The sequence below is a fragment of the Carcharodon carcharias genome, chromosome 28, assembly GCF_017639515.1.
Source record: "Carcharodon carcharias isolate sCarCar2 chromosome 28, sCarCar2.pri, whole genome shotgun sequence".
NCBI classification, from domain to species: Eukaryota; Metazoa; Chordata; class Chondrichthyes; order Lamniformes; family Lamnidae; genus Carcharodon; species Carcharodon carcharias.
In genome coordinates, this window is record NC_054494.1 from 18,299,486 (window position 1) to 18,324,571 (window position 25,086).

At 43.5% G+C, this 25,086-nt stretch overlaps 1 protein-coding gene across 3 annotated transcripts in view; it reads right to left on the reverse strand.

Annotated features, from left to right (window-relative positions):
* Nucleotides 1-25,086, reverse strand: part of vstm4a (V-set and transmembrane domain containing 4a) — a 55,569-nt gene that overhangs the window by 11,585 nt on the left and 18,898 nt on the right. For 2 of the 3 annotated variants that reach the window (XM_041176077.1, XM_041176076.1), the window contains exons 4-8: nucleotides 23,616-23,684; nucleotides 21,676-21,783; nucleotides 21,520-21,553; nucleotides 20,389-20,495; nucleotides 12,213-12,277 (exon numbers count right to left, since the gene is read on the reverse strand). In XM_041176077.1, the coding sequence (XP_041032011.1) occupies nucleotides 12,213-12,277; nucleotides 20,389-20,495; nucleotides 21,520-21,553; nucleotides 21,676-21,783; nucleotides 23,616-23,684 (383 nt within the window). Of the gene's footprint in view, nucleotides 1-12,212; nucleotides 12,278-13,836; nucleotides 13,898-20,388; nucleotides 20,496-21,519; nucleotides 21,554-21,675; nucleotides 21,784-23,615; nucleotides 23,685-25,086 lie in introns of those variants that run through there. The other variant, XM_041176078.1, reaches the window with a different exon arrangement.

A 25,086-nucleotide genomic window follows, 5' to 3' on the forward strand; every position in this document is an offset into this window, starting at 1 on the left:
TGTGGAGGGACTACAGAGGCTGGGATTGTTCTTCATAGAGCAGGGGAGATTCAATGGACGTGTTCAAAATTAGGGAAAATTTTTAGAGAGTAGAGAGAGAACAGGCGTTTTCCACTGGCAGGAGGGTCAATAACTGGAGGACATAGGTGTAAGGTAATTGGCTAGAGGGGAGATGAGGAGAATTATGTTATGCAGCGAGCTGTAACAATCTGGAATGCATTGTCAGGTGGCAGGTGATTCAATAGTAACTTTCAAAGAAAAGTGAGATAAATACTTGAAAAGGAAATCTTTACAGTCACATGCGGAGAGAGGAGGGGACTGGGATTATTTTTGGTAGCTCTTTCAAAGGGCCAGGACAGTCATGATGGGCCTAATGGCATCCTTTTGTGCTGGAAGATTCTAAGCTTGTAACAATTATTTGGGAAAAATCAGCACTCTTGTGGTCCAACATTTTAAACTGGATTCCCTCAGACAGCTGGGGAATGTTCTAAATACCCACATAGATGAAATATGCCGATGGTAGGAGGCTTTGCACACTGGCTGAGCTAAAAGGTTTACATCTTGGTGCCTTTTGCAACCGGGAGATCCTCACTTTGATCCGTGGGCTGAAGTGAGTTTGCTGATCTCAGCCAGAGCAATGGTGGAGCCACCACAATTTAGCCTCAGTATTCCCGGGATACGGAAGGGAATAATCAGCCAGAGTTCCTGCTCCCTGACACCAGCCAAAGACTTTTACCCGAAGCGCACGGGGGGTAGATTCGGACTTGAAACTACTGGACAGAGAAAGCCGGGCTGCCAACTCACTTACACTGTTGCTCAAAGTAAAAGGGAAAGTCTGTTTCTTTGTGCGGACATCAGGTGAAGTTGTGATACCCACACAGCCAAATAGCCCATGAGTACTAATTATCAAGGTGCCCGGTAAAAGGAGTCGACACGCACAGGAGAATTTGGAGGCGGAGGGACAGTGAAAGCGTACAGATGGAGCAAACATTACAACAACAACTTATATTTACATAGCGCCTTCAACATATTAAAGACACTTCACAGGAGCATCATAGAACAGGATACGACACTGAGCCACACCAGCAGCAAAGGGGTGAGGTGACCAAAAGCTTGGTCCAAGCGTTTGGTTTTTGAGGAGTGTATGAAAGGAGGAGAGCGAGGTAGCATGCAATTAGACTAAAACTAAAAGTAAAATGAAACCTTCAATCGGTGTACTTGATTACAAAGCACCAGAAAACCTAGTGAAGGATCTTTGCACGTCCTTGTTCAAATGATAAGTGCCCTGGGCAACATGGAGCTGAAGCACACTAATCTGAAGCGCGGCAGCAGGAAGGCTGTGTCTCAGCTAGGGAGGGGTGTGTCTGCCACAGCCGATCACCGTTCAGTGACTCCTGTGCATGGAAAGGGCAATAAACTGGAGGAAGAAATTGAAAGGAGACGCCCTGATAAGGATGAGCTCGAGGCTGAATCTGAACACGTTAACAGCGAAGTAGAGACAAGGGTTGTTTTAAAAGCCCAAGCTGCCAGTGGCCAAATAAGGCAATGGAACTCAGTGTCCATTGTTATGGAAGGTTCTCTCTTTTAAAGAATAATTTCACTAACATACAGGAAACCGAAGGATATCCACAGTGTGATTGGCTTAAGCAAAATAAGTGGGGGAGCCTGAAAAAGTCACATTGAGGATGGTGGAGTGTCTTCTCAAGGGCAATTAGGGATGGGCAATAAATGCTGGCATAGCCAGTGATATCCACATCCTGTGAAAGAATGTAAAAAAAGCTTTATAGATACCCATCCAACTAAAAAATCTTTTCATGATAGACTCAGAAACTACTGATAAACCTTAAGCATTATGTAATATTACATTAGAGTCTTTACAGAACAGAAACAGGTCATTCTGCCCCACATGTCTATGCTGCTGTAAACACTTCACACAGACCTCCTCCCACTTTACATCGCTTAACCCTACCAATTGCTTTCTCCCTCATAGCATTCCCTTAACTGCATCCATGCTATTTGCCACAACGTGGCAGCAAGTTCCACAATCTCACCACTCTCGGGATAAAGATGTTTCTCCTGAATTCCCTACTGGATTTATCAGTGACTGTCTTATGTTTACAGTTGGTTTTGGACTCCCTCCCCTCTACCCTACTGAATCCCTGCATGGTGTTAAAGAGCTCTGTCAGGTCATCTCCAAGTCTTCTCTCTTCTAGAGAAAACAGTCCCAGCATGTACAGACAGGCCACATAGATGAACTTTCTCAATTCTAGCACCATCCTTGTATAAGTGAGGTTTTGCTAGGTCAATGCAGAGCAAAAATGTGAGCTCCCAAAACAAGCTGTTTTCCCTCGAACAGATGTAGCTTCCTGATTTACCACATTCTAGCGTGCAGGACTTGCAATTTGAAAAGATGTCACTTGAACAATCTCCCAGAGTTGTCGTCTTTTTAAAAAAATTCATTTATAGGATGTGGGCGTTGCTGGCTGGGCCAGTATTTATTGCCAATTTCTAATTGCCCTTGAGAAGGTGGTGGTGAGCTGATGATGCTGGAATGTTGTTTTAAGTGCAGGTAGCCTGAAATAATTCCAAAGTCCACAAAGGGACACGTCGACAAATAGTATTTGAGATTGCACCTGGGGAAGGTTCATCAGACTCAGTTTGTCTTTCAACTCTCATATTTCTCAGCTAAACAAAAATATCCTACCTCAGCTCAGACGATGCTAATACCAAGCTGCAAAGATCTGGAGGTGATTACAGTAATTACAGTATTTGGGAACCGTCTGTTTCTTGGTGAGAATACTGACGTGCTTTGTCAGCAGCTCCACCCCACTGAAAAGCTAGCTGATTAAATGACAAGGCAAAACACAATTGTGGGAGCATGTGGCCCAAGACTCCAGCTTAATACAGCGAGGAAGCCTTATCCAATTCAGACGAAGCTGTGGCTCCTTCATGGAGGAGTCAGGTTAGGTACAGACTAAACACATTCCCAGGAGGCGGAACACTTAGAGCTCCCTAGATAACTAAGGAAATTGTGATTCAAATGAAAGAATGCTTATGATAGGCGCCAGTATCTAGCAGAATGCAGGGGAACCCCTCATTTCCTTTATGGGTTAAGAACCTATGTGAGAAAAGAGTAATGGGCAACATAAAAGTGATCACTAAAGTCTTTTATAAACGTATAAAGAGTAAAAGGTTAGTCAAAAAGCGGTGGATTGGTTAGAGACCAAAAAGATCACCTTACAAAGTCAGACAGCATGGCTGAGGTACTAAACAAATTTTTTGTCTGAAGATGCTACTGATGACACAGTAAAGAATGAATAGTAGAGAAATTGAATAGGATTAAAAAAAATAGACAAAGAGGAGGTACTTAAAAGGTTGGCGATGCTCAAAGTAGAAAAGACACCCAGCCCAGGTGAGTTGCATCCTTGGCCACAATCTTCCAATCCTCCTTTGGTATGGAAGGGGTGCCAGGGGATTGGAGAATTGCAAATGTCACTCCCTTGTTCAAAAACAGAGAGAGAGATAAACCAGGTTACTGGAGTTCAGTCAGCTCCTTGTTGGTGGTGGGGAAACTTTTAGAGATCATAATCTGGGACAAAATTTATTGTCACTTAGTGAAATGTGGGTTAATGAATGACAGCGAACTTGGATTTGTTAAAATCATATTAGCCAAGAGAGTGGAGAATAAGATAATGCAGCCAATGGTGTTTGATAAGGTGGCATAATGGATAGTGCAATTGATAGGTGAAAATCTCTCCAGTAATGTGAACTTGGTAAATTATTGATTTAACACACGAACCAAATTCTGTTATGCTATTTTAACAGGGGGGTTAACCATTGACAGGTTAGAACAACAGGCAGAAATTTGGTTAGTGAGTTAAGAGATCACAAGATAATCTCCACTCTGGGGTTGAGTTCTGTTCTTCTACATACAAGCTACATATTTGATCTGGTAGTAACATTTTTTTTAAACAAAGATCAGGTTTGTGTTTCATCTTAGTGACAGAAATGGTCAAGTTCACCAGCCAATGGAGATCAGCCTTCAATCTTCGGCTTAAAGTTTGATTTGAATAACGAAGACTAATTGAACTGAAAGCTAGTCTTCAGCTCCTTTTCTACACTTGACCATCAGCAGCCTGAACAAACTTTATTACAAAGAGCCGCATTAATGACTCAACTAATTTTACTAATCTCCAAATGCTGTTCCTTGTGGTTGATGGTCAGAAGATAAGGAGGTGGGATGGATTGCTTGTCCCCTGGATCTAAAAACATTGTTTGGCAACTGGCTGACTTGTAATCTGGTTGCCCTGCAGCAATAATACAACCGGATCAGAGTGGGACTTCCACCCTTCAGGTACAGGAAGCTCCAGCCTTTCGAGCTGCTGGCTAATCTGATAGGCTGGCAGCTCTGTAGTCCCAGAAGCACCAGGAGACAGTGATGGCCACTGCTGGGACTACAGGCAGCCCCAAAGAAAAAGTAAAGATATCTCCCGGACTTTAGATTCCTCAGGGGATTTTAGGTGGGCCTGGCTGAGAGAAGGAGCTGGGCCAGAAAGTGGCATCGCTTTATTCTATGTGAATCCCCCCCGCCGCCCCCACCCCCCCGACCGCCACTCTCAAATAGGCAGAGGTATTATGAAAGGTTCCAGACTTAGTATTTTTAAATGGATTCGAGCTGGTTCGCACAACCTATTTTTCTGCTCGAATATGTCACTTGAAACGACAAAGTTTGTTGCATCATCTTTTCGAAAATGAGCTTCTATGAAATAGTGTTGAAGACTGTAAATCAAAGCATCACTATTAAAGTGGCAGCTGACAATATTGGAATGTTTTTGGATGCTGGGAGCCCGTGTTCCTCAGTGGTGTCACAGTACCTGTCAACTGGAAGAATCCATTAGTTCTTAGCAATGTTTATGAGAATATTACATTGTTTTGCAACACAAATCAGCTCCAGGGCCGAAAGCAAGACTCTCGCATCATCTCCAATTCCGACCTATTCCTTTTTAGAACTTCAAAATTACGGATCTTCCTATCTCTGTGATTCCTCTTTCACTCCCCTACAACCTCCAGGCTTTGAAAACTCACGTTTGGAACCACTTAACCGTTTGTCATCTCTGTTCCTATTTTAAAACTGAGTGGTGTTTGGCAACCTTCGTTTTTAATATTCACGTCTTTGTTTCCAAATCTCTTCCCTCCCTATGTTTGCCCCTGTCACCCCATCCAGCTCTGCCACCCCCACTAAGGATCTCTGCACTCCTCCAATTTGGACATCTAGCACATTTGGGTCATCTGCCCTACATGGTTTGGTCTCTTTATTGATTACACCCCAGTAAGGGGCCTTGGGATGTTTTACGAATGAGAAGGTGTTACGTAAATGCAAGTTGCTGTTGGTGCTGTTCTGTACTCTGAGCTTTGACTCTGCATTAAGCTTCTTAAAAAATGAGTGTGGCTATTTGGTTTAACCATCTCAATGTTCCATCATAAGGTAGAGAATTTCAAGAGCACATCAGAAAGCAAAAAAATAACATCAGAATGATGTGGGTATGGCTGCATGTTTTGCTGAGTGAGAATGTACACGGAAGCATTTAACTTTAATTGTTTTTTAATAAATGCCATATATGCTTCATGAGTTAACTATGGTAATTGAAAAGCTATGCTAGGAAAATATGACCTGGATGCTTTTCGATCCCCTCCTACTCAAAGCAACTGAAAATAATATCAGAAAATTCCATGATAGGCCACAAACACTCTCTAAAATAAATACTGCGGCTGCTGTAAATCTGAAACATAAACTAAGTGCTGGAAAAACTCAGCAGGTCTGGCAGCATCTGTGAAGAGAGAAAAACAGAGTTAACCTTTTGAGTTGAACATGACTCTTTAGTTCTGAGGAAGAATCTAAGAACATACAAACTAGTTCCAGCCGTTTGAGAATATTGAACCAACACCTGAACAGAGTAGCAAGCCACGCTCTGCTCTGCGTTCTTGAGAGAGATCTGTTCCTTCATTTTCTCAGTGCCATTTGTTAAATGTGTTTTTGGGACATGGGTGGTAGCAGCTCTAGGCTCCATGGGCATCAGTTGTAGGTGAAATAAGTTGGGGTAGACTCCGTCCAGTGAAGGGCATTGGATCAGACTTTCTCAAACTTTATTGACTGAAGGTCCCCTTTTCTAATGGATTAGTAATCATGGAATCTCTGACCCATCTAGAGTGTGATACTAAATAATACCTATGGTATGAAGTGCTGCATGTGAAGATTGTTTTAATAGTGCTTTCACAAAAACAGGTATTTACCTACAGATTTCAGTGAGATGGTGCTGCTTCTCACCACAGTGTCGGTTGATTCTTGGCAAGAACCTGGAGATGGCCGGAGCCCCGCGAGGCTACAAGAGGGCTAGAGCCCCGCCAGAGGGCTGAAGCTGGGGGAGAGCAACTGGGCAGCAGTGTGAGAACAGGAACACTGTGGAAGCCAAGTAAAGGGAAAACAGGAACTCCGGGGAGAACTAGACTAAAAAGAGCAGGGTGAAAGCTGGAGAAAGGGATGGTAGAGCACACCTTGGCTGCTATATATACATTTACTCTTGACCACGGCACCCTGGACAGTTGTCCACATCGCCCACCTCTAAGATCAACCCCACATTACAGACCCCTTGGAAAGCCTCTGGGAAGCCCCAGGGGTGTGCAGGCCCCAGTTTGAGAACCATCACAAGTGAAGCTGATGGGTTTTTACGAAAGTCTGGCAGATTTCATGGACACGTTCTGATGCCAGCTACAGATACTACCTGATTTGTTGAATTCAATTTTTCATCTTGACAGGAAAATAGGAACCGGAGGAGGCCATTTTGCCCCTTGAACCTGTTTCTCCATTCAAGCAGATCAAAGCTGATCTATAACCTAACTCCATGTACCCGCCTTTGCCCCATAACCCTTAATACCTTTGGTTAACAAAATCTATCAATCTCTGATTTAAAATTAGCAATTGATCTCGCATCATTTGCCATTTGGGAGAATAGGATAGGATTTAACTCATGATCTCACAATTGCTGGTTCAATAGCATAACCACTAGCCCATTTTTATTGTGTTAAGAATCCTGGGTTAATCCCATCATGGCCATACTTCAAAACTGCAAGAAATATTGAGGAGCTGGCGCTGACATAAGACTATTAGAACTGAAGGGAGCATGGTTCTGTTGTTATTGGTCATAAATAATTAGTTAAACTTTCAGTTTGACTTTAATCGCTATTGTTACTTTTAGGAAAAATCACCATTCCCAATCTTCATTCCCGCTTACATCTGCTTGATAACATAGATCCGACATACATCTCAAAATGCTCTGATAATTCACAGAGGTCAGTATTCTGGATCTCACCAGGTGTAAGTACAGGCTCACCTAGTCTAGGAAACGGTTAGAAGTGACTGAGAACCATGTTATGCCAAACCAGAAGTCATTTACCAGTCAGGTGTATGTAGTGTAAGGGCCTGGCACATAAAGGGTTAACGTGGGACTGAATACAGTACTGCCCACACAGTTATGTCAGAAAACATGTGACCCGCACCTAGGGGTCAATGTAGTGTTGGACAGAGCTGTGTGTAGAAGCAAGCATGGAGAGAGCTCCTGTCATGGACATTTACTGTACCGATGTATATAGTTTCCAGTACTTAATAAATACTTACTATTGTACTACCTATGGCTACAAATACCTTATAAGACTTACTGAACTATGTCCAACACCTCACAATAGTGTCTCATGACTGGTTAGCTCTGTGCAAAGTGGTAATATCCATCTCAGTTAAGACTTTAAGGCCTAGATTTTTCAGTCAGCATGCAGGGGCTGGCCCGACATATAAGCTGGTGCACGATGATGTCGGGCGTGTGTCCCGATGTCATCACACCGTCTCGCGATGTTTCGTTCGGTGGACGCGCGCTGGAGTCGGCTGCGCACCCACCGATAACTGATAGGCCTATTAAGGCTGTTAACGAATTAATTAATGTCATTGTTTACGCTGCCCGTCCAATCTTACGGTTGGCAGGGCAGGCGAAAAGGCCTTCACGGTTTTTAGGAAACCTCATCCAAGAGCGGGATGAGGTTTCCTAAAGCTTTTACTACTTAAATAAAAATTTTGTATGAAAAATAAAAACATGACAGTCACACGAGGGGACCTGTCTCATTAAGTTTTTAATTTCTGTAAAAATGTTTTTACAAATCACTTCAATCTCTGAGGCAGCTCTGTGCCTCAGGGAGACTGAAGTGCTCTTTCACGCGCATGTGTAAGAGAGTGCTGGCCCAGACTCTGTCTCCTCCCCCCACCCACACAGGTAGCGCTGAGCGCTACCGCTCGTGTCTTATACTGGGTGAGCGTTAATTGGCCCGCTCGCGTAAAATGGAGGTGCAGAGCCGATCGCAGGTGGCGGTCGGCTCTATGACCACACCCACTGAGCCCACCTGATGTGGGGATAGTTCTGGCCTAAGATATACCATTAACTATGTCAACTGAAGTGAGAAGAAACACTAGAGGCCTGATAAAAAAACTGTCTAAAGGAATGAGTTTTGAGTGAGTTAAGATCTCACTCCTCAAGTCTTACAGATGAGGATATTTTCAACTGATATGAAGCTATTTTGGAGCAATCTCACATGAATGTAGAGGAAAGCTACAGATGATGAGTGATATACTATATGTTGGTATCAATCCTTCAAAACATCTCTCTTTGGAAAACACAAATTATAATAAATATATTGAAGTGTGTCAAATATTGGGCATTTGGATATTAAAAAAAGATCATAATGTAGCACAGACCAGAGCTATTTTCTCACTAGTCCAACATAAAATTCTCATCACTTTTCCTCACTTGGATCGAAGAGGTCCGTTGCATCCAAATTTAAAGTAAGTCAAGAGTTCTAATACGTGATAACAACAATCCATTCGTTCATGGATATGGTGCTGATTGGCAATACTGTTGGGTGTATCTCCTCAGTGATTAGCATTGAGTTGGCATTCCATCATTGAATCTCTGCCTCCTCTCCCCACACACCATGAAATGCAGGTACCATGGCAACAGAAGGAATGGCGAGATGTGGATATGTTGATTGGCTGATGATCTAGAGGCTGATTGCTATGATTAGTCATTAACTTCTTTATTGTTGCATCATGTGATTACCAGGATCGGAGGGGAACTAAATTACTTTAGGAATTACTAAGTGACAAAAATAATTACCTAGGATGCAATTTTTTTTTATCCCAATGTAAAGGAAGGATAATTTTGCTCTTTTTCTTGATATGTTCTTGAGATGTGGGCGTCACCAGCAAGGCCAACATTTTCTCCCTTCCCTAATTGCCTACGATGTGTGAACATGCAGTTAAATAACCAGTGGAGCCATTTCAAAACCTAAAACATTTTGATTATTGCCTGATTTCCTTTTTGCTATATTTAACTCAATGGGAGGGGCTGTCAAACAAACACTTCTTGAAACCAGCTCTCCAAGTATTCAGGCAAAGCTCCTGCAAAATCAACTTCAGTGGGACACTGCGTTCGGACGGCTGAAAACCATCTTCCCCAGATCCTGTTTTCCCAACTCTCAAATGGCCAACGTTCCAGGGGGGAACAAAGAACACGCTTCAAAGACACTCAAACTCTACGTGAAGCTCGGCAGCGTGGACATTAATGACTGGGAGGAGCTTGCTCGAATTGTTCAGAATGGTGGCAACTTGCCCATTGAATTGCATCACACTCTTGAGTCACGATGAGGCAGAGTGGCGGCAGAGAAGGGAATAAAAGGAAGCAACCTGCACGCATGGTTCCCACTACCATGTGAGATGTCCTGCACTGTGTGCCCAAAGGTATGTGGGTCGAGAATCGGTCTGTTCAGTCGCATGAAGATCTAAGGCAGAAACTCACGGCCCTCTATAGCTGTTCGAATCAAGAGACGGCAGATGATGACAGTGGTTGAGCATTGTGGAACTGATCACTTTCCAATGACCTGCTTTCTACACCCACAGCTATTTATGACTGTCAGTACAGATACAATGTAACATTGCAAGCTCGATGGCATAGGGTAAATTATAACTACAATATATGTATGTGAGGAAATAGGAAAGTTGTGCCAGCAAGTTATGAGGCGGGAGACATTTAAGGCGGGATTTTCCGCTCCCGTCAGCAGTGGGTATCATCACAGATGGGAAGGAAAAATTTGGAGAGCAGCCAAAAGTCAACTGACCTTTGGCCGCTCTCCAAATTTTCCCATCAGCCCATGATGATGCCCACTACTAATGAGACTGGAAAAGCCCGGCCTTAAATAGAGCCTTTGAAAATCCCTTGGGAAAACGATGTAAACCCACATGTAACCCTATATAGGCCAAAGCCAACATTTGCCAAGTGCTACACATCTGTGCATTGTTCCGACTGCAATGCTACCATCATTTTCAGAATGACCCGCACCCTTTCGCAATTTGCATTATATTTGGCAGAATCAAGTATGCACGTAACTCAATAAGGACGTCAACAAAACACCGAGGGAAGAATAAATTGATTTACAAACACAAGTTAATTTAAAAGAACAGAACTTGAGCTGTAATAAAAGATCTTCATTAAACACAATAGCCAGTAAGTGAATTAAGGCAATAATAATGCAATATTGTCGAAGCAGCAACTGTAATACTTCAGCCATTTTGTGTCGGTGATGTGATCGAAGTTAAATATTTTTCTTCACCAGCCATGCTCAAAGTGCGTGTGTTAAATCCTGCTCTCTCATTTAATTACTGTTTATTTTATTCTGATTCCACCACGCTAGGTTCTTTTATGGCCCTTTACAACTGCTCCTAAAATAGTCCCAGTAAACCCAACTCATGCAAATTTTAGCACATCAAGTTATGAAATCACATTCTCCTGGTGTTTTATTGAATTATCAGAAAATTGCATTGTGTTCTATTGTAGATTATCTATTTATTCCTCATCTTATTATGAGTGGATATGAAAAATAATGCGACATTCTGGAATATGGGTCACCCTGCACGTTGGGTTGATATGTGGTTTTCATACATTTTTATGATGGTCTGATAGTAACTATAATTCAATAAAGCCAAAGAGCACTAAATAAATAATTGAATCTTAGAAAGCAATAACGACACAATAAAATTAGCAAGCCTATGATGAGTAAATTGTAAGTGAAGCGATAGCAGCCCAGATTCTGTGTAGGCTCACTGCTTTGACAATCTAAATATCTAAAATAGATACTGCAGGGACTGGCAGATATTGATGTAAAATGCATGCAATAAATAAAATAGAAGCAAAAGAGACTAGAATGAAAAACAAGCAACTGATAAGGTTGCCAACTCTGGGGGACACGTTCCTCGAGATTTCATCACATGACTTCCTGTCCAATCAAGCAGCCTTTTCTCCTATCTCGAGTGTTCAAATAACTAGTAAACAAGTCTTCAAAGAAAACAAATTAAAAAAGCATCATTTTTTTTTTAAATCCCCTAGGATTTTTCCAAGAGCAGTGTCCAAGAGATTAATCTTAAATTCCTGAAGGCTCCAACAAAGTCCTTCTATCTGATCCAGTGAGCCATTGTGTTAGGTGCACACTGAAATTTAGCAGCAATACTTTGGTTTTAAAAGAGATTTGCAGGATTAATATAATCTGTTCTGCACAATGAGAGAAATCGCTCCCCCTCACTTTTTTTCACTCTGTCAATTGAATAGGTGTTAAAGACTTACGGTTATAATAATATAATACGGTTATACAACAGCTTCCTGGGATAAAATTATCATGAATAGAAACAAAGTAAAAGAAATGGTTTGGGTTAATAAGGCATCCATGTAGAACTAGCAATGCATGTGATTCAGGGTAACTTGGAGGTTTTGGACAACTGAGGGCTGACAGATACCCCATAAGGAGGCAAATTAGGCCTGCACGTTGTAATATGCCTTTAAGGGGTGGTAGCATGCAATCACCTTAAGGGAAGTGAACCATGTGATCCAGGCCAATCACAGGACACACTCCCCTTAAAATGATGGCATGCTGCTATCTCTTAAAGGCTCATTACAACACTATGTACGATGATCTTTGCAGGGAGGGTGCAAATCCAGAATCAGCCCATTCTTCCTTCTCCAACATTACTAAAATGAGCACCTCTCCACCCCCCCAGCCCCGTTAATTTATTGAGGTAACTTTTAAAACATGGCTAAAATGATAAGAAATATCCAGGAGCTGCTTACCAGAATGGACTTTGTATCCTGTTTCCTCAGAAACCTTCTTTTATTTGATGCGGCTCTTGTTGGGACTGAAATATAGAACAGAAGCATTATTTGTTAATGTAGTCAAAGAATGCACATCACGATTTTCCCACTAGGCAATAATGGTTAGAAAGAACATAATAAGCTATCTGTCTCTCTCAAGCACATAGCTCTGTGTCTTTCCCATTCAAGGAACAGAACTGCTCGTAGCTTTCTTGGTCTGACTGGTTTTAAATTCCTTTTAATAACTAGGCCTCACAATGCTGTTTTCTACAGTCTGGTTCTTATGTACCGAGCTGCTTACCTTTGTTGGAACATACTGTGGATGTAAATTATAGGGTGCAGAGATTTAATGATGGGGAGGGGGGGGTGAACCAAAATATAGAAAGGAAATGAAATGGGTAAATGTAAAAGGAAGGAAGGTGTTTTTTTTATTCGGAAAGATTACATCTACAAACTCGTCACATGGTACCTGAAGGCCAATCTGCCACTGGGGTTATCGAACGGGGGAAGGAATTGGATAGGCTGGGCTTGTATCCTTTGGAGTTTGGTCTTGTTGAAGCATGTGGGGTCCTGAGGGGACTTGGCAGGGTGGATGCTGAGGCCATGTTTCCGCATGTCACACATGTTTGAGCGTGGTGGTGGGGGGGGGGGGGGGGGGGGGGGGGGTGGGGGTAGTCACCCATTTGTGATGGAGATGGGAGGTAACTTTTTCTCTGGGAGAGCTGTGGGTCTTTGGAACTTTCTTCCCCAGAGAACGGTGAAGGCGGGGTCAATGAATGCTTTTAAGGCCAAGGTGGATAGGTTATTGACTGATATGGGAGTCAAAGGTTATCAGGGTAGGCAGTATGTGGAGTTGAGGCCATGATCAGTTCAGCCATGATCTTATTGCATGGTGGAGCAGGCTCGAAGGGCCAAATGGCCTACCTCTGCGCCTAACTCATATGTCCGTATGTACAAGTCATCAGTTTATGCACAGACTGGAAACAATATTGTTTAGGAGGAGTCAGGATATTGGTAATATTCCTATGATTCAGTTAAACCAAAGGATATCAAAGCTTCTATTTATATAAAAGAGGGATTTTACAAGGTTGACATATTGTTGGACTTGGAGAAGTTGAGTGGCTATGAGTTTGTAGACATATTCCATGTAGGTCTGTTGAGATCTTAGGGATGGTCTTGGCGTCTGGGCCAAATTTTGAGATTCTTTTTATCCCTTTGCCCTTTTTATTTCACATTTTTAGGGAAATAATTGCCTCCTCTCATCATCAACATATCAATTGGACAGTGGATCCTATCTGAAATGGTTTGGTCGAGACTGAGATAGAGTCATAGGAAGGGACTCGACTGTCAAGTCTCAAAGCCCTCGACATACTCTACTGTTCAAGTGAGAAATGTCCACAGAGGCGGACATTGAAAAATGAATAGCTTCAGCCAGGAAGGCAGGGAACTGAACAAAGAGGTTGATCCCTGCTTCAAAAGGAGATGGGCCAGTCAAAATTTAGCCTCAGGTTTCATTGAAATTAGAATGGTGAGCTGAAATGCAGGCTTAGAGTTACCAGGCTGTTCACTGGTGAAAGGGAAGTGAGACTCAGGCCCTCATTACCTCCTGGCTCCTCAGGAAGGTTGAAAAACTCAAAAAACACAATATGGCGGATGCTGTATATCTGAAATAAAAACAGAACATGCTGTAAATACTCAGCAGGCCTGGCAGCATCTCTGGAGAGGAAAACAGGGTTAAAGTTTCAAGTCGACGACCCTTCATCGGGATGTTCTCTGTTTCTCTGCCCACAGATGGGGTAGAATTTAATTAGAAGAGATGGCAGTGAACGATGTCGCTGTTGGCAGCCCACAGCCATTTAACCCTCCAAGAAGTGTTAAGTGGCTGGAAGCAGGACTACCGACCCCTCACTCAGGTGCAAGAAGCGCTTTGGAGGGTTGCTGGCCAACCTGATTGCACAATACTAACAAGGAGCCCTTGATGGGAGAATGGGATCGAGACAAAAATGTACCAGCAATTCTGTAACCCAGAAATGAATTCATTAGCAGTTCTGCTGTCCCAACGGTGCCACCGGGAGCACTGGCCACTGCTGGGACTACAGGCAGTCCCATGAATCTAAGTGTCAGAACCAGGATGGAGGTAAATACAGGGGGCGGGGAGGGGATGTCAGGGAGGGGATGGGAGGGGGCACCCTAGGCCTCGCGCGCTGCCTGTAAAATTGTGGACATGCTGGGCGCAGGCACCCAGGTAATTTTACAGCCCCCGCCACAGCCCCCCCCCCAACCACCACCACCACCACCACCGCCATGGCAGGTTTTCAGGCGGAGACCCATGAAATTCTAACTATGTACTCTGATGTGCTAAATATTTCCAGTAACTTCTGCTACTTTATAAGAAAAAAAATGAATTACTCAAAGTCCTTCAGCAGTTGACAAATTTTCAAAACAGGGTCCTTTAATAGGTGTTAGGCCCCTATTTTAAATATTTTATATGTCTGACTGGATTGCCTGACGCATGACGGAATAAATTGGTGTAAACGGCACCTACTTTACCCCTGATAAACAGGGTCAAGGGCACACCAATTTCTACCCTTAACTTACAGTAGTGGATTGAAAAATCTTACATCGATGCTGAAGGATACAAACAAACTAACCATGATATGTAATCCATCTCTTACAGGATGTTAAAAATTCATCATTGTGCTGATGAGAATAACAATGTGTTTAATAATGGATACACTAGTGAGGAAATCACTCAAAACCTGCAGAATAGTGCATGATAATTAAGATGATCTAAATACTGGGTGCTTTTGACCAATGGATTCATTTCTGGGTTACAGAATCGCTGGTACATTTTTGTCTCGATCCCATTCTCCCATCAAGGGCTCCTTGTTAGTACTGTGCAATCACTGAATTTACTGTAATAAGCCAAACTGAATATGACAATTAATCAACTGACAGTCAATAATAATAAAAATGTAAAATCCCCGTTGCACATAGTAGCACCCAAGTGCATGTGCACAGTTTAGAGATTTCTCATAATTTAAACCCTGGTTCCTGCAGAGTTAGATCATTTGACTAGGGTGACTCTAGGGGGCTATATAGAGAAAGTTGTTAACTAGTGATCAGTATTGGAAAACTAGAGAAAGCAAATGTTGAGTACAGTATGGTTATGATGTCATTCCAGTTTGTATAGTATGCCAAAACTCAATGGTCACTAGGGCAAGATAGATACGAGACTAGGTAACACATGGGACTAAAATTTGCTGCCCAAAATATCGGTGAGGCTATTCTTTATGTGCACATGCCACAGCTTTGGACAAGGGCAGGTGGGAGGTTAAACTCAGAAATTATCTGTGAAGTGCTATTAGCTTTACAAAAATGACATCTCACCCTGTGCCTCACCAGAGAAGTGGCATCACTTGCATTGTAGCAAACCCACAACAGATAAAGTCAAGTCATTCTGAGCACAACATTGGACTCAGTAGTGCCCAATTGTTGCCTTGGTGCTATGAGTGCTGTTCGGTGACCAAGATGGCACCCGCTCAGCACATGCACGCTCCTGCTGTGAATCATGTTGGATGCCATATTGGTGAAGGAGTTAGCATGGGCACACCTAACATCAGCTGGAAGTATGCAGAGCAAGCAGATTATGGCATCAATTAGCATGTAACGCTGACTTGATGCCAGCACCACCATTTTGGAGTACAACACTTCAGCTGACAGCTTCTCTTGAACGTGCATAGTTAAGCATGTGAAGTACCACCACTTGCATATTTAGAGGAATCATCAGCTACTTGCCAAGAAGGAGGAAGGGGGCCCTCCATCAATGGTCCACCTTCCTGATCATCCTCCCACCCAAGGTCAGCCCCTTCCCCTGGCCTCTACATCAAGACCCTCACTCACCTGTCTACCAGCCCCGGGGCCTTCCCTCCCATCCCCGCCACGACACTCTGCGCTTACCTCCACCCTGGCTTCGGCACTTAAGAGTCATGGAACTGCCTGTAGTCACAGCAGTGGCCACCACTCCCAGTGGCACTGCTGAGACTGTAGAACTGCCAGCCAATTTATGCAGTCATATTTCATTTCCAGTGCACTGGGCTACTTGTAGGTTAATTGTGAATTGGTTTCTACTGATTGTGCTATAAGCATAGAAGTGTTTAGCAGTTTCTACAACTTTAAAGTTGCTAAAGTCTAAGGGCAGGAACTAAGGCTCACATCAAAAGATTGTCAGGCCTTAATTTATCTGTTATCTATAGGGAGAGTGAGCGCGGGAGAGCGAGCGCGGGAGAGCGGGAGAGTGAGCGCGGGAGAGCGGGAGAGCGAGCGCGGGAGAGCGGGAGAGCGAGCGCGGGAGAGCGAGCGCGGGAGAGCGAGCGCGGGAGAGCGAGCGCGGGAGAGCGAGCGCGGGAGAGCGAGCGCGGGAGAGCGAGCGCGGGAGAGCGAGCGCGGGAGAGCGAGCGCGGGAGAGCGAGCGCGGGAGAGCGCGGGAGAGCGCGGGAGAGCGCGGGAGAGCGCGGGAGAGCGAGCGAAAGAGCGAGCGAAAGAGCGAGCGAAAGAGCGAGCGAAAGAGCGAGCGAAAGAGCGAGCGAAAGAGCGAGCGAAAGAGCGAGCGAGAGCGAGCGAGAGCGAGAGCGAGAGCGAGAGCGAGAGCGAGAGCGAGAGCGAGAGCGAGAGCGAGAGCGAGAGCGAGAGAGAGCGAGAGAGAGCGAGAGAGCGAGAGAGAGCGAGAGAGAGCGAGAGAGAGCGAGAGAGAGCGAGCGGCATATATCTGTATTCATAATATAGAAACTATTTTAACGTGATGAGAATAACATGGAACATTTCGGTTTGCAGAGAAGCTCATTTTTTTCTGTCGTAAAAAACTATAAAGAATGTGAACAATGCAAATCACGTAAGGTAAGTAAATAAAATGCTGGCCATCATCTTGGCCCATTAATTAGATTTCCACTAATTCATTAATAGCAGTGTCAGTGGGAGGGTTAGGCAGCTGCCAGCAATTACAAGCAGTCTCCATCAATCAATTCTTCAGCAGTCAAATGGCCTTTATGTACTTGTGCTGATTGATATCCTAAGTACCCCATTATTACTGTTAACTGTGTAAGCGGGAATAGCTGGAATGCTGGAAAGGGCAGAGTTTACATCTCTTTTCCCAGAATACAGCTTAACTGGCAGACTGGGGCACACAGCACATTATCTCAGACTGTACAGTTCTTCACAAAGGGCACAAGGTTGGGAGCGGAGAGGGTGTGGTTTATTGGAACATTTAACCGACCTCAGATAATAACTAAAGCAGCAGCTACACAAAGCTGGATGATTCCTTTAATAATAATTGAATTTTTGCTTCCAAGCCACTTCCCCACATTCAAATTAATCGACCAGATTATGAGTGTTCTGTGCTGAAGGGATGAAAGAAGAATTTAAGACACCCTTCAAGCCATGGTTGAATTGTAACATTGGACTGGACTTGAATAATCATGTGATGCTCAGGAAATACAGGACAACTGATACACGTGGACCTTAGGTCTATCCTTCAGTTGGGTGAAAGTGCCCTTTCCTTGGTTAAAGTGGTGGGTTTGGGGAGTGGGGGGGGGGGCGTGGGTGGTGACAGGGGGGTGTGGTGGTGGGAACAGATACAAACCCATCAACTCTCAAGTATTGGAGGGAAAGTGCAAATCAAAGTAAAGGTCTAGCCCAGTACAGGATAGAAGGTAAACAAAAGGAGATAAAGCTGGTTAAAAAGATAAGCAAAATGGGAAGAGAGGGGCCAATGCCAGTGGTCATTCTGGAGGATCCCAATGCCAATTGTGCCACAAGAGTCACCAGTGTCCATTGTTCTACAGGACTCCACAAAGGTAAGTTGACAATGGGGGTTTTGCTGGTGCTGATTTAAAGTTCAGAACTGAGGCACACCTTAACTTTAATAATAATTGTCAAGAAGATATAATATCTATAATGTTATTGGAAATCATTTTATAATAGAGTTTAGTGGTGTATGTGTGTCTTAATTGGATTAAAGCCAGCTGGTCTAGAGGTTTTGCAGTATAAAAGAGTAGGTTTGAAATGGTAATTTAATAAACATAGGGAAATTGAAGATGAGGTGTAATGGGGGCAATCTGAATTTTTAAATAGACCATTCAAAAGAGCACGTGAAATATTACACCTAACCAGGTGATGCTCAGGAACAGTGTTTATTTTGTTAAGCTTACTAATAAAGTGGGTATGATGAAAGGGTTTATGGTTAGAAGATTTAAAGTTTAAAGAAACCTAGAACAATGAGAATTTACATTCAAAGAGGCAAATATGTATAAAAGTAGAAGACTTTGGTAAAAGGGGGAGGGATTCTAGGATCTAAAGCCTCCAGCCTGTAAGCCTCAAATCTGTCTGCAAGGACCCAGAGCTGAAAGAAACTCACGTTGAATGTCACTGTCCAGGGTGTGCTTTGCCAGGGGTCTGTTTAAATCTATGTGTTTTACCATTGCCTTAACAAAGGTGGGGGGGGGGCGGTAACTGAAAGTCAGATTAATTAGGGGATTTTTGTTGTTATTATAGTTGTAATATTGTAGACATAGGTATGTGCTTACAATCTTTGTATTAATAAATATTTAATTTAGTTTTATAAAAAAAAACTTCGAGACTTGGTGGTCTTATTACTACTGAATTCAAAGCCTACCCCTCAAAACATACAAATTGCAAAAATGGGTTATGACAGTTGTTTCAAGTTTCCCTCTGGGATTTGAACAAATCAGCATTTATCATCGGCTGTGTCATAATAGTATAGCAAAATATCCTCTGAACTATGTTGCAGCATTAGACGGATAAATCTTTGAGGTATTCCCACAGGTAATTCAACAGCTGTAGCACAAGGAAAATTCTAATGGGCTCCCCATCAATAGCTTATAAAATCTTCCACACCTGTAATCATGCCCCCCCACCGCACCCCCCCCAACCTCCCAACCACCATGGAAGAGTCATGATCTGTTTGTATTAGCAGATCATTCAAATATTCAGCAGAAACAAATAAATAACTGACATTCGCAAATATGTCCTGGTGAAAATGACAACAAAAATGTGATTGTCTTGAAATGTCACATTTTCTAGTGCTATTGGCTAGACACCCATGTCAAGCAATGGCTTCTATAAAGAGCCTGCATAAAATGATCAGAAAAAATATTGTTATTCCTAAAAGATTGTGTTAAACTTCTAGAATCGACTTGAATGTCTTACATTCGCTTAGTGTCATTTCTATCTTGATTGACCATTAGCTGCTTTCCAGGGTTAATGCTGATTTGCCAGAAACATCCTACTACCTCAACCAATGTTTGAGACACAGCCTGGACATATTCAACCATGGGGTGCCTGTTATCACCTGATGTCCACATGTAGGGAGGTTCCTGCCAAAGTTATTAAATTGTAACCAGGAAAGAGCACACCATTTCTGCTCTCATGACTAAGGTCAGCTCACTCAATTCAGGCTAAAAGATTGGCATTGGGACCTATAGTTAGTTGTAAAAAAATATAGAATTTGCTTTTATGTTATGCCTTGCACATCTCCTGGGTGTCCCAAACCCTTTCAAAGCCAACAAAATATTTCTGTACCATCTACAAGGATGCACTACAGCAACTCACCAAGGCTCGTTCGACAGCACCTTCCAAACCTGTGACCCCTGCATCTGGAAAGGCAAGGGTAGCAGATACAAGTGAACACCACCATCTGCAAGTTCCCCTCCAAACCACACATCATCCTGTCTTGGAACTATACTGCTGTTCCTTCCCTGTCACAGAGCCAAAATCCTGGAACTCGCTTCCTAACAGCATCTGTGGGTATAGCTACACCACATGGACCGCAGCGGTTCAAGAGGGTGGTTCACCACTACCTTCTCATCAGCAATAAGAGATGGGCCAAAATGCTGGACAAGCCAGCGACACCCACATCCTGTGAAAGAATCAAAACAGCAAAGCCATAGTCACTACGTAGAGCAGTTTGGGACATTTCCTTCATTAAAGGCGCTATATAAATGCCAGTTGCAGTTGTCATAGAAAAACTCAGCAGATAATTTGCTTAGAGCAAAGCCCCACAAAGGGAAAAAAAAGAATAGAAATCGACACCATTGTTGTTTTACATTTAAGCTACAGTTTGTGATCGATTGAAACCTACTTTTAACTGGAATTGGTGGCGGTGGATCTTGCGCTACAATCTTTTTCTTTTCGGATTTGGGTTGTAGGAGGGACATGCTTCCCGTACTCATCACTGTTTCTCCGGAGCTGGAAAACACAAGACCATTATTTTAAGATTCGCGTGGTTAGTTCTCAACATCCAATCTGCATACGAAAAGATAATAAGCTGTTGGTTAGACCTCATACCCCTCAGGAAGTGGCAAATTTGGCCTTGTACACTTTTTCGCTACTCCCTCTGTCTTCCAAAGTGTATTAATGTACTAGGCCAGGACTGTTCATTGGTCGGGCAGGCTCGGCGGAAGCAGCTGAGGAGCCAACCGCCGCCCGCAATCGGCTCCACACTGTGATATCACACGGGCGGGCCAATTAAGGCCTGCCCAGCATGGGACGTGAGCAGTAGCGCTGAGCACTAGCGGGTGGGGGAGGGGGGGGGGGGGGGAAGAGAGAAGGAGGGAGAGCGTGCGCGCAAAAGAGCGCTTCAATCTCCCGGAGGCAACGATTGTTTAAAAAAATAAATACAGTAAAAATTTAATGAAACATGCCCCTTCATGTGACTGTGCTGAGATGGGGCATGTTTTCATTGTTCAAAAGGAAGTTTTAATTCGAATTGTAATAGCTTTAGGAAACCTCATCCCGCTCATGGATGAGGTTTCCATAAAAACTTACAGGCTTCTTAGCCTTTTCGCCAGCCCGCCAATCGCTAGGTTTGGCGGGCAGCACAAAGGTGAAATCAATTAGTTTGTTAATGGCCTTAATGGCCTTATAATTCTCGACGGGCGCGCAGCCAACTCCGGTGTGCGCCCGCCGAACGAAATGTCGCGTGACAGCGCCGATGTCAGGACGCAAGCCCGAGGTCATCGTGCATCACTGTACGTTCCAGCACTATGGGCCTGCCCCCGCTGGTGGAAGGGGAGGGCTGGTTAGTTTGGAGTTGCTCTTCCAAGGTTCCGGCTGAGAGATGTTGCTGAGGTACAGCAACAATCCTTATTCAGCATTTAACCGGACTACACCGAACCGGGAAGAGCTCGGAGTTGGCAACGGGTGCCCTAAGTGAAAAAATATTAAATTTTCCATGACAAAATTCACCACAAAAATTATGCAAAGCCGATACCTGCTATTGGGGCCTTTTGTCAAATATTTTCTCCCTGCAAAAAAAAAACCAGCAAAAACGATGAAGTTCTGTATAAACAAAGTGAAACTGAACAGATTGCCTGATAAGGGAGACGTGCAAAAATGTCAACTTTATCTTTTGGGTCATCACAATCACCTCTTTTTTTCTTCCTGTTTTTCAAAGTCTGACAAGTAATAATGGCTGCAAAAAGCATCACCGATATAATCCCCAGGGAGCACACCAATGTTGCATAAAGATACAGATCTGAAAACAAGGCACAGACATTAACAGGATTCCGACAATGTAAACTGCAAGAGTCAATTTTTGTGTTAGCAGGGTAAACCCTCTTCATAACGTAAATATATTCAGTTACTAGAAAAGGGAACAACCCTCTTCAGTCTGTGTGTGATTTAGTGATATTTTTATAATTAAAGTTTACATTGAATTTTCACACACACACACATATATATATATAGATCTTTTACAGCCTCACAATTTCCCAAAGCCCTTTATAGCCAATAAAATAAGTTTAAAGTGTTCCCACCGCATTAATACAAGAAGCATAGCAGTCAGCTTCTGCACAGCAAGCTTCCACAAACAGTAATGAAATAAATGATCAGATAAGCAGTCTTTTTTTAGTGTTGTTGATTGAGAGATAAATATTGGCTGGGACATAGGGGGCAGCTCCTCTGTTCTTCTTTAAAATAATGCCATGAGAGCTCTGAGGCCTTAGTTTAACATCTCATCCAAAAGATGGAACTTTTGACCGTGCAGCACTCCCTCAGAATTGCACTAAAGTGTCAGTTGAGGTTAGGAACTCAGGTCTTTGGAGTGGTACCTGAACCCACAATCTTCTGACCATGAGGCAACAGTGTTACAACCTGAGCCACAGCTGGTATCAATGGTAAAGAATAGATTACAAACTCAACGGCTGCCCAGTGTCTGCAATAACTTGCATTAAGGATGAACTTACTGGTCTTCAGATTCAAACTGTGCTAAATGGAAAAATAGGGAAAGAGGGAAACGTTTTAGAAGCAAGAACAAGGCCTAAATATTTTTGCTCATTCACCATCCCCTTCAACCATGTGCATTCAACTCATGCTATCCAAACCCATCCTGTGCAATCATCCTCACAAAATGTGGACTGGATGAGTCATAATATCCTTCATAATGACTCCAACTTGTCAAAACTGAGCTGCCAGTGTCTTGTCCTGTGGCAAACTGCTCCCTTTTACTTCTGGCCTTGCCAATAGCTCCCTATCCTTCAAAAGTTTCATTCCGGTTCACTAATCTTCCCATAGTCTTATCAGACCTGATCGCTGCTCCTCCTCCTTCATTACACCACCTTCCCTCTTCCATCTCTGACCTCCTTACGTTCCTCCTTCAACCTTTAGCTTGGGAACTCTTCCTCAATACCTGTTCACATTCTCCTTAGAATGCTCTCCCTATCCAAAGGCTCGAGGCTGACCAACTTTCACCACTTACCTCCTGTAACTTCCTTACTACACCTGTTTTAGCATCCAAATTTTTTTACCTCTGGATGGTTTGCATCTTCCTTCAGGTACTATGCCCTAAGAGAGCACTGGCAACCTTGGACTTCCATTGGGTTGCTCCATGACTATGCTTGGCAAAGTACTGCAGTGGCTTGCCATTGCCTTCTCCAGTATGGCTGTTCAGGAAACTCTCCTGTTCCTAATGCCTGCCAGCAGGAGTATTGGAAGGATTTACAGGCTGATAATCAACTGTTACGAACACACCTTCTGTACCATCAAGTTCTGAAGTGGGGGTTTAACCCAGAGCTTCTAGTCCAGGGGTAGGAATGCTCCCACAGTGCTACGAGACCTCCAATGTTTGCATCTTATCTTAGGCATAAGACTCTCTATCAAGACATACTGCAGTACAGAAGGAAAAAATCCTGTCATATCCTCAAATCTCTTCACCACCCTCTTTCTAATTTTCATGCCTACAATCCTGAAGTTTTTGACTCACATGGTGGAGGTACTTAATCCAATGTGCCAAAGAAAACACCCCCTTGTTAAAGAGTTTTCCCTGCTCCTGTGCTTGGGGAATTAATCTGGAATGGCAAGGAACGTTACCTCCAAAAATTCTCCATTCTTCCTTCGGATTCTTGGAAATCAACACAGCGGAAGTTTCCAGAAACGGACCTGCGAGTGAAAAATAATGTTGTTTAGTTGTGTTGCTTTGCAAAACCTTGTGGTCAGTTCTTAGCACCAGGCTGCAGGGGTTAGATTGTGTGGGTTACCATTATTTGTTCGGTGAAATTATGTTTTGTTAGTATATGTTTCCTGTGCAAATTCTCTCCGAATACCAGTTGCTCAGTCAATGTTGAAAGGTCAGTGAAGGAAGGTTCCAATGCAGTTTGCCAGATGATGTTCTCAGGCTGCCAACTCTGGTTGGACGGATTCCTGAACGCTTTTTCACATGATCCCTCCTCCAAACACCCTGCCTTTCAAACAGACTGTTTTCCCATCTCCAATGCTTTTGCTCCCTTGTAGCAGTGCGCAGGAAATGAATATTTGATTTGCAGAGGGTATTTGCTGAGACTAGAGGGCAGCCCCGGAAGGCTGGTTACCCTATGATGTATGGATAGCACTGGCCATGAAGATAAATTGGAATTAACATTTCTGCTTTGGCCAAAATTGGGAAAATGCACCTAATATGTATATCAAATGGCACTGGCTTTCGCTAAAACTGATGCCAGTTACCTGTAGTGTCCGAGTGCTTAAGGGAGCAATTTGAATAGCCTTCCCAACCCAGCATCATCGTCAGAATCTCACATCTTTGATCTGAGGACATTGCCAATGTTGTGGGTGAGGCCTGATTCGGGCAAACTGAATCCTGAACTAGCCCTTGACAGGAACAGGCTTGAACCATTCCGTAACCCCCCTGCCCTCCCCACCCCACCCCCGGCTGTGCTTAAGGAATTAAACAAACTGAAGGTCAACACACTGCAGCAAATCAGATAAACGTGACCCCACCTTTGGCCAAAGGAACATTAAGATCCGAGACGAACAGTGGCAGAATGAGATTTGGTCGACTGGAGAGTGGGGATGGGGGATAGCAGAATGGAAATGGAACTTGGAACGGTTGAATATCAGCGCACACAGTCAGGCAGTCCAATTGGAAACCCACATGGACTTGCATGCCAAACAAGGAGGCCATAGGTGGACAACAGAGGCACTTGGGAGTGAAATGGAGATTTTTAACCAATAGTAAACTGAGTGGGTGAGAGACGGTCATATGTTGACCCCTTGCACCAATCACTGGCTATGCCGATGAAGAAAAATGATCTATTTCGAATGTATGCTTTGAGAATTCTCCACTGTTTAAACAGCGTCTGACACTGACTACTGAGAGACTTGATCTCCGAGCTAACACCTGAATGGAGCCAGAGCCAGGATTGGCAAATCGACTCCAGATGTAAGTAAGAGCTTACGAGGCACCAACGTAGAAAAGACCAGAATCATTTGTAGTAATTCTCAGTGAATAGGGTTACTGAGGGAGCAGAGCCTGACTTCAGGTAAACATTACAAATAGGCACGGCCA